We start from the raw sequence: 17,004 nt of genomic DNA, 5'->3' as shown, positions 1-17,004 counted from the left end.
TACCTTATCTGAAGTAATTAACCAGCTAAGCACCCCCTCTCCATCTTCTACTCAAAGACAAGCTTTTTGAGGCGCCGAGCCCTACCTCAAATCTCAAATCCAGCATTCTTCTCTGTCAGAGCTTCAGCTCAAAGTTGAGCCACGTCGCTACCCGATCGAGGGTTCCCCTCATTCATCCATTAAGATTTCCGTTGTTTGCAACTTCCTTTGATCTCTTCTCCTGCCATTCCTTCCGAATTGTCTGAGCTCATCCTCTCCACACCACGGAGCGACGTTCGCTCTCCATGCGATCGTCTTTGTCCTCTTCTCCTTCTCTCTCCCCACCTTTACCTACTAAAATGCTGTCAATCCGAAAATGAGGACGTGGGTCCAGCTAGTGAATTGGAGATTATGTATTGGAATTTCAGGAGTGGGACCACGCCTCCAAACACGCTCCTTCCGGATGTCATCTATATATAGGGGGCGATCGTGGCTCAAGAGTTCAACAGTGTATGAATGTGTGTGTGAATGGGTGGATGACTGAACGTGTAAAGCGCTTTGAGGTCCTTAGGGACTAGAAAAGCGCTATATAAATACAGTAGGACTGGGTATCGTCACTGATTTCTAGAATCGATTCAATTCCGATTCACAAGGTCCCGAATCGATTCGATCCACGATTCGATTTAAATCTGGGAAATTTTGACAGTCAGAAATATTATAATTCAGATCTGTACATTTACATATTTTTGTATCAATAAAAAGGAAGCTGACAGTTTCGAGACTTTATCACAGGTGTGAGCGTCACAGCAGAGGCCTTTGTGTCAAAGTAGCGGAAGATAAAACACAGAAAAACATGAAGGTGATTTTCCTGTTCTGGGATTTTATAAAAATATTCTGCAGTAGATCAAAAACGAAAGAAAACCATTAATCAACATATGAACATCACCTCTGAAGTTACAGCGGTTTTATTAGAGACACGGTTAAGCGTTTTGCATTTTGAATAATTTTAAAAAGTTTAAATTTGTTCAGTATTGAACGGCAGAAATTAGGTTTACTTTTCGGAAGAATGTAAAAGGGAAAAAAACAGCGGCTGACAGCCTGTAAACAACAGTAGACTGGTGCGTAACAAGCAAGCGAATAATGAAGAAAGGGAAACTGTTCTTGAAGTACAGAGAGAGAGACAGAGAGAGAGAGCTGTGCATCGCGGTGGAAGCAAAACAGTAAAAGTCAGAGTGAATTCATGACGATGTTTATGTGAAGCGTTTGGATCTTCTTTTGCTGCTGGTTCGGTCAATATTGTTTGGAGAGAGATCAAACTAACAGCTTTAGAATCGGCGCAAAAAGGGCATGAACACACAGCGCCGACCCGCCGACAGATCAGAATCAGCGAGCTGTCGGCTTTCAGCCCCGACCGTGAGAAAGGCGACATCTAACTGATTCTGATCCGCGGGTCGCACTGTGTGTTTAAGTCTATGTGCAGAATCCATGTTCCTGCTCTCATTTACTGTCTTAGCTGTTTGGTGGTTCTTGAAATTTTGTGAGATGTCACCAGAGATTCTGGCATTTCAGGCAAAATAAATTTATATTAAAAAAATCGACTCAGGATTTTAATGAATCGATTTTACGTTATCCAAGCCAGAATCGATCTTAATCGATGAATCGATTATAAAAACCCACCCCTAAAATACAGGCCATTTACCATATAGGTTCCCTCAGTTCTGCAAGCTGTTCATTCTCGTTTACGTGACCCACCCTTCCTCCCTCCTTGTTCTTAATTCTTTAACTTCTTCACTCCTATTTATAGCACGGGATCTGCCAGGCCCGGGAGCCGTCGCCAGTCCCCTTCGAGGCCTTCCCCAAACCGCAGCTCAATTAATGTCCAAGCATCATCTTTACCTACTAAAACGCTGCCAATCCTAAAATGAGGACGTGGGCCCAGCTAGTGAATGGATGTTAAAATCACCCACAATAATTATTTTATCTGAGCTGAGCACTAAGTCAGATAAAAAGTCCCAGAAATCAGACAGAAACTCAGTGTAAGGCCCAGGTGGACAATAGATGATAATAAATAAGACTGCTTTCTGAGTTTTACAGCTGGGGTGGACAAGACTAACCATCAGGCTTTCCAATGAATTAAAAGTCTGTCTGGGTCTTTGGTTAATAAGCTTGAGTGGACGATTGATGCCAAACCCTCTTTTGGCCTGTACTTCGAGGATTCTGATGATTACTATGACTGAGGGACATTCATTCATCTAAATTAACATTATGTTGAAACCAGGTTTCTGTGAGGCAGACTAAATCAGTTTATTGATCAATTGTTAATTTATGTACTAACAGGGATTCAACGGGAGACCAAATATTAATCCAGATTTGACTGTTTTACTCTTTGGTGCAGTCGTGGATACTGTATTGTTCTTTCTTTGTGATTTCTTTATGCTTAAATCATTTTTTCATGATTTTTGGTGATTTGGGAGTAGACATAGTCTTTAAGGGGATTTTGGAGGGATAAGGGAAGGAGAGAAGCTGCAGACAGCTCTGTAAGACTCTGTCACTCTTTCTGGTAAAGATGTTGGACAGGTCATCTGTTTGAAGCACCTCTTGCACCTCTAGTTCTTCGGCATCTCTGGCTCCACACTCATAATCCAAACATTGATTGGTCACATAACAGCATTTCTGGTTAGATCACATGGCATCAACCCAACTGCATAAAATCTGCATCGCCACCCTTTCACCTCCTGCCGAACCACCAACTGATGTGAAACTTTCAAAATGTTTTCAGTTCAGGTATAGTGACAGCACAGGGAGGATTAAATTCATGAATTCAGTTATTCATCTACATCAGCAGGGGGTCTGGAGCAGATTGCAGTTGTGTTTTCAGGCAGCTTCAGTCTTTAGTTTGAGTAAAAATGTGCACTGACATTTGAAAACAGGGTCCTTTTTCATATGTCTGCTGTAGCCATCATGTAATTTGCCCATTTCCTCCTTTCTTCCCATCCAGCTTCACCTGCAGCCCAGCTCTTCGGCTCTTCTGTCTCAGTCTAACGTTGGGGCTCTGTTGAAGGAACTGGCTGATGTAGAGAGGCTTCTGAAGGATGTGGACCTGCTTTCTAGTCTGGCTCGCCTGCTGCCCAAAGGGGCCTGTGCTGGTCGAACTCCAGCATCGCCAGCAAACACAACATGGCCTCTCAATGCCACCACATGGGGCCCCAACACAACTGACATTCCCGTAGAGGGTGATGAAGGAGGAGAGGAAGGTGGAGGAGCAGGAAGTGGGAAAGGGAAGAAGGAAACGGAGAATCCTCATTCTCAGTTTTCAGCATTTGTACAGTTATGGGCTGGACTGCAGCCCATTCTGTGTGGGAATAACAGGTGGGTATGACAAAAACTGTCTTTAATTGTATGAGGAATGCTTTTGTCATGTTGTTTTAAATAATATGAACATACATTTAAAGAAGTGCCCACGTGTTTAGACTACTCCTTTTTACAAAAAAGCTACCCAACCGAAGAGAAACAGAAGCAGCCACAGGTTTTATCTTTATATGAACAATGGTCAGAGTACAAAGCATATGCAATGAGAAAGCTCCTCCTCAGCTTCTCAACATAATAAAGTTCTAGCACATAAATTAAATACCAATCACATCAAGAATACGAGAACAGAGAGATTGTTAACAGCTTAAATGGGAAGAAATTTAAATACCAAAATACCTGGATATCAACATCAGCAAGAATGTCAATTAACTGTTTGTGAAATTGAAATAAGAGGATTACTTCTAGGACTTGTAGACAGTCAACTGTGTGGAATTAAATGAACTACAACTGAGCTCTAAAAGGATAAATGGACTGGTTCTTATATAGCGCTTTTCGACTTTATCTGAGCGCTCAAAGTCTTTATACATTCTCACATTCATACAAGCACTTTTTTCAGTTTTTTTCTGGTTAAACACTTTCTAACATTCACACACACTCATACTCTGTTGGATGCATGGGAGAGCACCTTGGGGTTAGTATCTTGCCCAAAGATATTTAACATGCAGACTGGAGAAGCCAGGGATCAAACCACCAACCTTCCCATTAGTAGATGACCTGCTGGATCTCCTGAGCTACAGCTGCCCCACCTCTAACTGATATAATTGTTGTAAATCAAAGTAATTATTGCTAAAACCACAAAATACTATGATAATAAATTTTTTAAAATTATTTTCAAACTACTCTGCTGTCCATGCACTTTATCGGCATACCGTTCTAGTAAACAAAAAAAGTGTGAAATATCTCAAAACATGCTTTATATTTTAGATTCTTCTAAATAGCCAACCTTTGCTTGATTACTGCTTTGCACTGTGGCATTTATCTGGGCTGAAAGTATCCTCAGCAGCAGAGGGACTCTTGGTCTTCCTTTCCTGCAGCAGTCCTCATGTGAGCCAGTTTCATCGTAGCGCTTGATGATTTTTGCGACTCCACTTGGGGACACATTCAAATTTTTAGCAACTTTTTGACTGACTGACTTTCAGTCCTTAAAGTAATGATGGGCTGTTGTTTCTCTTTACTCAGCTGATTGGTTCTTGCCATAATGTGAATTCTAACAGTTGTCAAATAGGGCTGTCAGCTGTGTCCGAACCTGACTTCTGCACAACACAACTGATGGTCCCAGTGGCATTAAGAAGGCAAGAAATGAACAAATGGACCCTGACAGGCACACCTGTGAGGTGACTACATCATGAAGCTCACTGAGAGAAGGCCGAGGGTTTGCAGCGCTGTCAACAAGACAAATGGTGGAATCTAAAATATAAACATATTTAGAGTTATTTATCATTTTTTCTTTGCTTCCATATATCTGGCTTCATCTATTTGATGTCTTCAGTTTGCATCTACAATGTAGGAAGGGTAGTAAAAATAAAGAAAAAGCATTAAATGAGTAGGTGTGTCCAAACTTTTTACCTGTAGTGTATAACCTAGAAGATACAGATCAAATTACAAAGTACTGTTAGTTATAGTAGGGCTGTCTTGGTCGACACGCCTCTACAATGTTCCATGGAGATCAGGGGTGGTAGCTCTGGATCGGCAGACCTGGTGGTGGTTGTGGTTTCCATCTTCAAAGAAGGGGATCGAACGGTGTGTTCCCACTACTGGGGAATCACACTCCTCAGCCTCCCTGGGAAAGTCTATGCCAGGGTGCTGGAAAGGAGAGTCTGTCCGTTAGTCGAACCTCGGATACAGGAGGAACAATGCGGTTTTCGTCCTGGTCGTGGAACACTGGACCAGCTCTTTACCCTCTCAAGGATACTTGAGGGTGCATGGGAGTTTGCCCAACCAGTCTACATGTGTTTCATGGACTTGGAGAAGGCATTCGACCGTGTCCCTCAGACTGTCCTGTTGGAGGTGCTCTGAGAATATGGGGAGTCTGGCCCATTGCTACGGGCCATTCGATCCTTATACAACCGTTGCGAGAGCTTGGTCCAACATAAGTCGGACAATAAGTCGGACTCGTTCCTAGTGGGTGATGGGCTCCGCCAGGGCTGCCCTTTGTCACCGATTCTGTTCATAATTTTTGTGGACAGAATTTCTAGGTGCAGCCAAGTGGTGGAAGGCTTCACTTGATTGGTCTCAGAATCTCATCTCTGCTTTTCACGGATGATGTGGTTCTGTTGGCTTCATTGAGTGATGGCCTCCAGCTCGCAGTGGAATGGTTTGCAGCCGAGTGTGAAGCAGTGGGAATCAGATGAGGCACGCATCCAGTTCAGCCATCCGGGAGGGGCTCAGAGTAGAGCAGCTCCTCTGCATCGACAGGAGTCAGTTGAGGTGGTTCGGGCATCTGACAAGGACGCTGCCTGGATGCCTCCTGGGTGAGGTGTTCCGGGCATGTCCCATTGGGATGATGCCCTGGGGCAGACCCAGGACGTGCTGGAGAGATTATATCTCTCAGCTAGCTGGGAATGCCTTGGTGTTCCCCCAGACAAGCGGGAGGAGGTGGTGGAGGAGAGGGAGGTCTTGGCTTCTCTGCATAGGCTGCTGTCCCCACGACCCGGCCCCAGATAAGCAGAAGAAAATGGATGGATGTTACTTAGCAGTACAGTCTGTGCTCTTAACCATAGATCTTGTTGCAGGATAATTGAACCGGAGGCTTTGAAGCAGGGAAACATGAGCTCTCTGGGATTCACCAGCAAAGAACAAAGGAATTTGGGCCTACTGGTTCACTTGATGACTACAAATCCCAAGATCCTCTACTCTCCTATTGGCTCCCAGGTGGACAAAGTGATTCAGAAGGCATGTAAACACCACTCTCTTTCGTGTATATGTACAAAAAGATTTGCATTATCAATCAAGTATGAACAAAGCGTTTGTCATAACCAGCAAAAATACACTGTCCAAGCTATTAGTGTGTTTTCTTCCAAAACACTGGGAGGCAGAACGGACTGAATGAGTATGATGTAGATCACCACCATCTAATTTTTAACCCTAACCTGATACAATGTTCATTCAGAACATTTTCAATGTGTTGGTGCAACATGATCTATGCAACACTCCATAATGACAAAGCAAAAGATGTTTCCATTCACTTGTTTTAGAATTGTTGAAAAAAAGGCTGATATTTTGCATTCATACTATTAATCACGCACTTGGATATGACTGTGCTCTGTTGTCTGTGAAATGCTTTTAGAATTTGATTGGAGTCCACCTGTCATAGAACATATGTCTGTGAGGGTTCTCAGTCATCCAGGTCGTCGTAGTCAAAGGAGCTTGCAAAGAAAAGCGTCTGGACTTCTTTAAGTTGCTTGAAGACGTTTCACCTCTCATCCGAGAAGCTTCTTCAGTTCTAAGGTCAAATGGTGGAGAGTCCCAGATTTAAACCTAGTGGGAGTTTCCCCCCACAGAGGGACAATCACATGATAAGATGGGGCCAGGTTTCACAATGAGCTCACCCGAAACCCTGGCTGATTGGGACCCACACCCAGTTTCACACCTTGGCTCATGTGATTAGAGGATCATCAGGGGGTCCTTTTGTCCCTCTGTGGGGGGAAACTCCCACGGGGTTTAAATCTGGGACTCCCCACCATTTGACCTTAGAACTGAAGAAGCTTCTCTGTTCTCTGATGAGAGGTGAAACGTCTTCAAGTAACTTAAAGAAGTCCAGACGCTTTTCTTTGCAAGCTCCTTTGACGTCATAGAACATAATTGAAAAGGCCAGTGAGACAGGGCTGTGTCCAAGCACAGATCTGGGAGTAAATATATTTAGGATGTTTAAGACCACGGTGCCCTCCACTACTGTAAGAACTGTGTTACTGTATTGGAAGAAGAAGAAATAATAAGAAGAAAATAATAGAAGACATTTTATTTATAGATATACATATATTTGTTTATACAGATTCATACAGATTGTAATGAAAAACTAATGTGTTCACTTTTTTCTTTAAAGGCCAATGAGACATTTGCATTTGTTGGGAATGTGACACATTACACCCGGGTGTGGCTCAATATCTCCTCCCAGCTCAGGAGTTTCCTGGAGGAGGGCCAGTTCCACAAGCACCTGGTGTGGCTGCAGCAGGTACATTTACAAAAGAGCCCACGGACATGACGCTGCAGTGCTGTCTGTGCTGGAACATTTACATCCATCTTTTCCTAGAATTCGATTTTGAGTCAGGAGCCTTTTAATTGTGCTCTGCTTCTGCTTCATTCATCTTGTTTTTCTTTGCTCAAGTTGTTCTCAGATCTTCAGCAGCACCCTGAGTTGATAAATGGCACAGACACTGAGCTAATGCAAAGTCTGATGGAAGGAAACTACAGTCTTCCCAACACCTCCACCTTGCTAGAACAGCTGGACACCATTGACAATGCTGCCTGTGGCTGGACACACTTTATGTCTAAGGTCAGCACAGTTTTTATCTTAAATTTTACAAAGATAAAACAATGCATCACTCCAAAAACTTAGTTTTGACCTTATAAAAAAGCAGTTCTATAAATTCAGCCACATGACCACATGAAAGCAGCGGCCCAGGTTTGAGTCTGATCCATGTATGTCTTCCCTCCCCCTCTTGCTCCGCTTTTCTGTCTATCTCTACTATTGCTATCCAATAAAGGCAAAAAAATAAAAACACTTATGCATCCTGGATAACTATGCATAGTGTGGATATCGAGTTCAGAAGAGAAAAAGAGTTCTCATTAAGAAGGAAAATACAATAGATGATTTAAGAAGGGGCCACCCGGGGAATGAATATGGAGCTGGGACAGGTTTGGACCATAATACCAGAACCAACTGGTGGACATGGGAGGTGATCAGGTTGAAGAAAGTCTTACCTGGCTTCGTTAGCCAATGGGACTGCTGATGCAAAAACTTGGGTGTGGGAGGAGTTTGGGGACATAAAACAAGACTTTTGGTCAGCATCAAGGTGATTCTGGCACATGACTCAGGAGGGGGATGCAGTGTTCCACTCACAATATATAAAGTGGTCGCAGAACACAGAACAAGCTCTTTATCCTCCTGAGGTTATTTGAGGGTGTGTGGGAGTTGTACAGTTGTCATCACGTCCCATGGGGTCAGCCCTGGGGTGTCTGGCCTGTTGCTGTGGGCCATTTGCTCCCTCTACCACTGCAGCGCGAGCTTGAACCATATTGTTGGCAATAAGTAGGACTCAGTGAGTGTTGAACCGTGCCAGTTCTGCCCTTGGTCACCAGTTTTGTTCATAGTTTTATGGACACATTATCTAGCCCTAGCAGGTGATGGAGGCTCTTGGGGTCTTGTTCATGAGGTCACAGATACAAGTGGTGGAAATTAGTTTCTTTCAAAGGGTGGCTGGGTTCTTCCCTTAGAGATAAGGTTACTCCAAGTCCCCCTCGGATGTTTGTTCATCCGAGGGGGACTTGGAGTAAAGCCTCTGCTCCTCAACATCAGGAGTCCTACTTGATGCCTCCTAGTCGAGGTGTTTCAGGCATATCGTACTGGGATGAGGCACCAGGTCATACCCAGGATATGCTGGAGAGATTATATGTCAGTTGACCAATGCAGTGTCCCCCTGGCTAAGCTGGAAGAGGTGGTCAGGGTGAGGGAAGTCTGGGCTTCTCTGCAAAGACTGCTGCTCCTGCGAGCCAAACCTGAATGCAGGGCTGCAATAATAATGACAACAATATTCATTCATTTTTATCTGCTTCACAACAACAACAACAACAACAACAACAACAAAGAAATAATCTTTCTTTATTAATGTTACTTACAGAGTGGGGTCATTATAAGACAAGTGACTGCTATCAGCTTTTAGCTACGTCTTTCTTTTTCTGTTTAATCACGTACCAGTATTTCAAATGTTTGGATTACACATGAAAACACGACTGGTACGCTGGTGTGATATTCACGTGAATTAACTTTTTTTTGCTTTCTTGATTCTGGTGTCAGTCACAACAGTCATGGATGACTCTTTGTGTTTATATTTGATTAAAATTGTTATTAGGAATCCACAGATAAATGCAAAGTCATTGCATTAAATCACACTGAGAAGTTTTTACATTCTATTTAATGTCTTTGGACTTTGTAGAGAAAACAGAGACAACAGCACACGATCCTACTGCATGCTGTAAATATGTAAAGACTTTAATAAGCTCATATGATGGTTTCATCTTGGTGCTAAAACACCAACAGCCTTCTGCAGTGAAACATGATTAGAGTAGAGTAGAATAGAATAGAATAGAATAATTACTTTAATTGTCCCACAAGGGGAAATGTGGTTGTAACAGCAGCAAAAAACAAAACAAAAAAACCCCCACATATACAAACAGAACAGGACACAGAACAGAAACACACAATCTTCACATATTTACATCATGGACAATAGTTACCAAAACAGAGCACTGTACAGTTATTAAAATTAAAGTGCAGATAAGTGGCAAACCCAGGTGTGTGTCTGTTACTTGTGTTTCCAGGTCAGTGTTGATGTCTTCAAGGGCTTTCCTGATGAAGACAGCATTGTCAACTACACCCTGAATCAGGCTTACCGGGACAACGTTTCTGTGTTTGCCAGTGAGTCGCCTTTGCATGTCCGACTGTAATCATAGTATCTAATGCATTTAAAGTGCAGGAGTGAGGTGGACATGCTCTAGATTTTCACAATGTCCCGTTTGTGCTTTGCTTGCAAAAAGGTCACTTGCGTACCCACAGGCCTCAGACTGCTTCCAGCTAGAGGTCAGCTGACTCCTGTCAGCTGACTTCCCTTTGGGCATATCTCATTCCACTGAAGCTTCTTCAGTTCTAAAACCAATCGCTCCCAGATTATTTGCCGTAGTGAGAGTTGTCCATTATGAGGGTCGCTGACCCCCTAATGATTCTCTACCTAATCACATGAGCCAAGGTGTGAAAACGAGTGTAGGTCACAATCACCATTGTGGACCCACTGTGAAGCCTGGCCCCACCCAATCGTGTGATTTCTGAGGTCAAAAGGCCCAGGATGTGAGTGGGCATTAAGGCATCTGGGAAGGATCTCAAAACGTATATGAGTGTGCCCCACACTGCTCCCCCTGGTGGATACACATGACATTACCACTTGATTTCCTAATTGCCGTTTAGGGGCGTTACTACTCATGGTTGCATCATTCACATCACAGGCGGGGATGTCACTGCGCTCTCCCATCAACCAGCAATCAGTCAGGATTCCTCACAGTCCTGTCAGGGATGAGCAGCTGTTTCTGTTTCTGTTTCTATATTATTCAGAGTCGTTCATAATCACATGAAGCATATTAAATGCCCACATCAGAGTTTTGATGCAAAATTAGATTTTCTTTACTATTCTAATGTTTTCTTTCCCCAGGTGTGATTTTCCAGACTAATAAAGATGGCTCCCTTCCACCACATGTTATGTACAAAATCAGACAAAATTCCAGTTTAACAGAGAAGACCAATGAAATCAGGAGGGCCTACTGGCGCCCTGGCCCCAACACTGGGGGGAAATTCTATTTCCTGTATGGCTTTGTTTGGATCCAAGGTAAGGAACTGAAATTCACTTACTTCCCCAGTGCTGACCGTTTGATTGTGGTTGGAATGAGAATTCTCAGTCTTGTGTGGTTTTTGAACAGTATGTAGATCAACGGTTTTATGCACAGGACCCAAGGGGTGACACACTGATATCAGTGCAGTTTCATTTGTTTTTATGAAGTAAAGGTAACGTGCTTACCTGGCCTTGTGTCAGATTGGCACCCTGTCCAGGATGTACCCTGCCTCTTGCCCTGTGGCAGCTGGGATGGGTTTCAAGCCCCCTGCAACCCTGACCTGGATGAGCAGAAGGGGATGGATTGATGGAACGTGCTTACAACGCTGCAGCAGTAGCCTTTTCTAACTACAAATCATATTTTATTTAGTTGCTGAAAGCAGGGAAGCCACTCAACTGACACAGAATATTGAATGATGAAATCAGAGTGATAGACGTGTCTGAAGACAACGCAGTGTAAGGCTGTTTAGCCAGGAGAGGTCACAGGCTCTGACAGGGTTGGATCATTACAAAAAGACTACAAATCAAACTTTCACGGTCACGTGTGTGGGAATGGAAGGAGAGGACCCAAATGCAGGACTCACGGGTTTATTAGTCAGACGACTTCCACCTCAGCTCTTCCTCCAGAAAGGAGAGCGGTGCCTGCTCCCGCTCGTAGAAGTCTGAGGGGTCCATTTCGTGTCTTCATGGGTCTCATCAGGCTATAGCATAGAATGAAATTACAATAGACTTTTATTGGATGTCATTCCTATGAAAACTGGTCACACTACAAGTGTGGTAGCTCTTTAAGGGTCTGTGGTCTTTATCACTGCAGTTTATGTTAAAAGGAAACAGTTGTTTTAAGTTATTAGAATATTTCTACTTCAGTTCATCATCAGCCTGTTTAAAGAATGAGCTTTCAGCTGCTCTCTGTTTATTACCCTCATTCATAACTGAGTACAAGTCACGTGCTGATGTGTAAGCCTGCAGAAGACAGCAAATACATATATATATATATATATATATATATACATATATATAATTGAGTCCCTTGTATTTTATAATGTTCCAGCTCACTCTTTCTCCATATTTATGTCGAATATTGTCACTGAGTTTCCCATGAAAAATGTTTAAGCATAAATATAAAATAAAGGTTATATAATTCTACTGTACTGTATATTTCATCATGTGAATTAAAAAAATCGTAATTTTTTAAAAGTGATTAATTTGTAAATCAGTCTGACTCACAACATCCTTTATTACCCAAACCGTCACCATCAGCTGATATACAAATATGTAACACGCACGCTGGAGAGAAATACGAACCCTGTCTCGATTCTCTTTTCCAGACATGATAGAGAGAGCGATCATCAACACATTTGTGGGGCATGACGTGGTGGAGCCTGGCAACTACGTTCAGATGTTCCCCTATCCATGCTACACCAGAGACGAGTAAGGGACGGACTAACACGTAGCCCTGTACTTTATTTACTGGGATTCTGTTTGTGTGATAATAATAAACAAAATAATGACACGTTACCATTAGAACGTCATGTAAACAGAATGTCTTAAGCAGTTTGAAAAGTTCATTTAAACGTGACCAACGATCGGTTTGGATGAATATATTCCTCCATCAGCACATCTGTCTGTTACTGTGATCATCAGCTCATACCCTGTGTTACTCTTGTCTTTGCAGTTTTCTCTTTGTGATTGAGCACATGATGCCTCTGTGTATGGTGATCTCTTGGGTTTACTCAGTGGCCATGATGATTCAGCATATTGTAGCTGAGAAAGAGCACAGGCTTAAAGAGGTGAGTGTTTGTTAGCGTGATTGGTCCACACGACAGCGTGCTCAAAGATTGTTGGGGATGGGAGCAAACAATTAGTTTTAAACCAAAGCAAATATTGAAACTTTAAACAAACATTTGAAATATAGGGCTTGTATTTACAAAAACATGCAGTACGTACGGCTCAGTGATAGAATCGCTCGCAGCATTTCGTGCATGTCAACACCCCCCAAGCAAGTCCAGCTTATTGCTGGTAATGTGGAGCAGTGTCTCACAACAGTTGGACAGTGATGGACAGTGATTTCAGTGATGGGCCCAAGCACTCATGTACCTGAGGGACATGATCGCATGTCTCCATGTCCACACCCACTGGTCCAGAGCTGGTCCAGTGTTCTGCAACCAGGACAATAACTGCATGGTTCCTCCGGGATCTGAAGTCTGATAAGTAGACGAACTTTCCTGACCAGGTCCAAGATGAAGCGACTCTCTCCTCCTCTGGTAGAAACCCGTCATACAAGCAGCAAGCTGAGGGAATGCAAGGATGCTCACCCTGCCTGTTACCTCTCACCGAGACCAGTGGAATAAATGTGCACGAGCAAGCAGCTGCGAAGAGTCACCAGTGAACTGCTCCCAGTATGTGTGCAGCTGTGTGGCTCCTTTATGTTTCCTTTAGTGTTGAAAAGCAGAGTTGCTCCACAATCCATGGCAACATTGTTCCACGCTGTACATCAGCGCGCAGCCTTAGTGCTGCTCTTTGCTGCCTCCTCTCAGGCCACTTTGATACTGCGACCACGCCAGCCTTAAAAACACAAACATGGGTCCATGTTCTGCTTAGTAAACTTATTTCTTGATTTTGTGCCACTTTTTACATTTTCACAGTTTTAATGATAAGATTATAATGTTTTTTTTTAACATTGATTAATACCTTACACCAAATACATATTATATGTTAACTTGTTGAATGGAATTAAATTTTATAAAACAGTGTAAAAGTACTTTTACTGCTTAAGTACTTTTGAAACATGAGAAGTTTTATTCAATCTTACGCTGATAGGTTAATAAAAAAAAAGACGAGCTGCTGTTTCTCCCGGCAGTCAGGGACTCGTCATCACTTTCCTCCTGCTTACGGCGTCCCTGTCTGATCTTTGACTTCTGTTTATCGTACACTCGCTCACAGCTCTCAGTGTGCGACAAATCCTCTCTGGGCACCAGTATAACTCAGTGGGCGACCATATGACACAAGGCAGCAGCCTGGGCTCTCTCTGCTCACCTGTCTGTCGTGACTACTGGTGTCAAATAAAGACAAAATACCGAAAAAACAGGGGGCGATCGTGACTCAAGAGCTGGGAGTTCGTCTTGTAACCGGAAGGTTGCCGGTTCGAGCCCCGGCTCAGACAGTCTCGGTCGTTGTGTCCTTGGGCGAGACACTTCACCCTACTGGTGGTGGTCAGAGGGCCCGGTGGCGCCAGTGTCCGGCAGCCTCGCCTCTGTCAGTGCGCCCCAGGGTTGTGGCTACAATGTAGCTGCCATCACCAGTGTGTGGATGTGTGTGTGGATGGGTGGATGACTGAACGTGTAAAGCGCTTTGGGGTCCTTAGGGACTAAGTAAAGTGCTATACAAATACAGGCCATTTACCAAAAAACAACATTAAAAAACCAAAAACGCTCTGTGCAGACTGAGCATGATGATGAAAGACAGAAGACTTTATGTCTTTATTTGCTTTGTTGTGAAGCAAACAATCCTGCAGCATAAGTCGGGGCCCAAAACCAAAAGCCACCAGTGGGAATATGTAGAGAATGACCCAGAATTTACTTCAGCTTAGTGACACTTGGACATTATCCTGAACTGTGTGTGTTACATTAAAAGACCTCAAAGTGCTGCAGGTGTGTGTGAGTGGGTAAACGTGGGTTATAGTGGTCACTAGAAAAATAACACCACTCCCATTACTTCACAAAATTCACTTTCCCAAATTTCCCAAATTTATCATTAAAAATAAGGATGTGTGTGAAACAATGAGTGACGGAACAAAGTGTCTCAGTGTGGAAAAGGTCAGAAAGCCGTTTCTAAAGTTGTGGGACTCCAGCGAACCACAAATGCCAGAAACACAGAATAGTGGTGACCCCTCCCAGGAGGAGCCGACCAACCAGAGTTAACCCTGTTTTTCTGTCTCAGGACCTGAAGACTCGCTGTGGTAAACGGAAACAGGATTTCTGCCGTCTGCCAAAACATCCAATAAGGAAAATGTTTGTCCATCTGTTTGTGACCTCAAGCTGAAGCACGCTTCAGCAGGACAATGATCCAAAACACAGCAGCAAGTCCAAGAAACACAACTCTGACCTGCTCAAAGTCCTGACCTGAGTCAGACTGAGATGCTCAAAAACCCTCCAGTGTGGCTGAGTTACAACAATTCTGCAAAGACGAGCCAAATTTCCTCCACAGAGTGTAAAACGCTCACTGCCAGTTATCACAAACACCTGAGTGCAGCTGTTGCTGCTGAGGCCCACCCAGGTTTAGGGGCCGTGTAGCTTTGGGGTTTTGTCCACTTATTCATAAATACTTTTATTTAGCAGCTGCATTTTGTGTTTAGTGTGTTGTATAAGGGTCAAAGACTTTTTCACACTACTGTGCATACTTGCAAATAACCATAGTGTCTCTGTCTCAGGTGATGAAGATGATGGGTCTGAACAATGCAGTCCACTGGGTGGCGTGGTTCATCACGGGCTTTGTCCAGCTGTCCATCTCTGTCACTGCTCTCACGGCCATTTTAAAGTACGGCCGGGTGTTGCTCCACAGCGATCCCTTCATCATCTGGCTGTTCCTTACCATCTATGCCGTGGCTACTATCATGTTCTGGTAAGACTTCTGGCTCAATGCACAATGTGCACAGCTTCACGGATAATGTTTAGTACAGAACAGGAAGGGGATACTCTCACCACAGGGTCAAAGGTCAGTTTTGCCCAGACCTCCAATATATCTACTGGTGTGCATGAGATAAACTATGAATTGAAATGCTATGTGAATAGAGCATGGTGCATTTAAGCCTAGAAAGATAAAACTCATTGAAAAAAATTAGGAAATTGTCAGTTAGCATTTATCGGTACAGTGGAGAACGCATAATTAAATTTTTACCTCTGACAGCAGTTTGATTCCTTCCTACAATCTGCAATCAAATCTTATTCGATACTCGCTGGTCATTCTCACTTAAACAAGAGGGTGAATAAACTTTAACATGTGTAAGTCTGGCAGTGTTTTCAGTAGTTACAAGAAGCACTCTGAGCACAAACCTCCACCAAGGCAGCTCACTCTTTAGGTTTCAGGGAATAAGATTATAATATGCATTTATTATTTTTACTTTATTCTTTTAAAGAATACTTTAAGACGTTTGCAGTGCATGAATGTGCAGGCTTTTGTTATTTGTCCTGTTGAAACCCACTTATACTATTTTATTATTTATTTATGTGGCAAGTACACGTGTAGCATTCATTACACATTTAAATGTTTCGTTGACCTTGAAGAAGAGGTCAGACATCAAATGACATTTAAATATTAATTAGATATTTTCTATTTGTTGACAATACACACGACTGTGAATATAAACTCTCCACCCATTTAACGTTTCATTTTAATCGATTCAGGACTTATCGAGGCATCATGTTTACAGACATAATGACAGGATGAGATGCATGCAAACTCTACCAGGGAGGTACTTCATTACCTGAAGTAACTTTATTACCATATGCCAAATAAAATGTCCATCCTTCCTGCGAGCAGTCTTTATCCTCGGGTCCTCTGCCAGAGGCCTGGGAGCTTGAGGGTCCTGTGCAGTACTTTGCTGTTCCTGCGCTCTGCTGAGGCCACGCTCCCTGTTGGGGATCACTGCTCTGAGCGCTCCGATTAGGACTGGAGACCTTCACCCTCCAAATCTTCTATTCAGTTTTATTTATACGGCAACAACAGTCGCCTCAAAGTGCTTTATATTGTAAGGCAGACCCTACAATAATACAAAGAACACAGAAAATCCCAACAGTTAGATGGCCCCTGTGAGTAAGTGCTTTGGCGACAGTGGGAAGGAAAAACTCCCTATTAACAGGAAGAAACCTCCAGCAGAACCAGGCTCAGGGAGGAACTCACCAGAGGTGTGGACTCGAGTCACATGACTTGGACTCGAGTCAGACTCGAGTCATTAATTTTATGACTTTAGACTTGACTTGAAAAAATGTTCTAAGACTTGTGACTTGACTTGGACTTTTACACCAATGACTTGGGACTTGAATTGGACTTGAACCGGTTTACT

At 43.2% G+C, this 17,004-nt stretch overlaps 1 protein-coding gene across 1 annotated transcript in view; it reads left to right on the top strand.

The window, feature by feature from the left end:
* Nucleotides 1-17,004, top strand: part of abca2 (ATP-binding cassette, sub-family A (ABC1), member 2) — a 106,721-nt gene that overhangs the window by 42,481 nt on the left and 47,236 nt on the right. The window contains exons 8-16 of the mRNA XM_085424301.1: nucleotides 2,978-3,348; nucleotides 6,081-6,240; nucleotides 7,391-7,519; nucleotides 7,673-7,840; nucleotides 9,886-9,982; nucleotides 10,767-10,940; nucleotides 12,272-12,374; nucleotides 12,619-12,733; nucleotides 15,373-15,563. Of these exons, the coding sequence (XP_085280427.1) occupies nucleotides 2,978-3,348; nucleotides 6,081-6,240; nucleotides 7,391-7,519; nucleotides 7,673-7,840; nucleotides 9,886-9,982; nucleotides 10,767-10,940; nucleotides 12,272-12,374; nucleotides 12,619-12,733; nucleotides 15,373-15,563 (1,508 nt within the window). The remainder of the gene's footprint in view (nucleotides 1-2,977; nucleotides 3,349-6,080; nucleotides 6,241-7,390; nucleotides 7,520-7,672; nucleotides 7,841-9,885; nucleotides 9,983-10,766; nucleotides 10,941-12,271; nucleotides 12,375-12,618; nucleotides 12,734-15,372; nucleotides 15,564-17,004) is intronic.

Source organism: Rhamphochromis longiceps, linkage group LG12 (genome assembly GCF_057381845.1).
Source record: "Rhamphochromis longiceps isolate RC_006_pf linkage group LG12, R_longiceps_female_GT1.1, whole genome shotgun sequence".
Classification (NCBI taxonomy): Eukaryota; Metazoa; Chordata; class Actinopteri; order Cichliformes; family Cichlidae; genus Rhamphochromis; species Rhamphochromis longiceps.
This window is presented reverse-complemented; position numbering and strand designations above follow the sequence as displayed.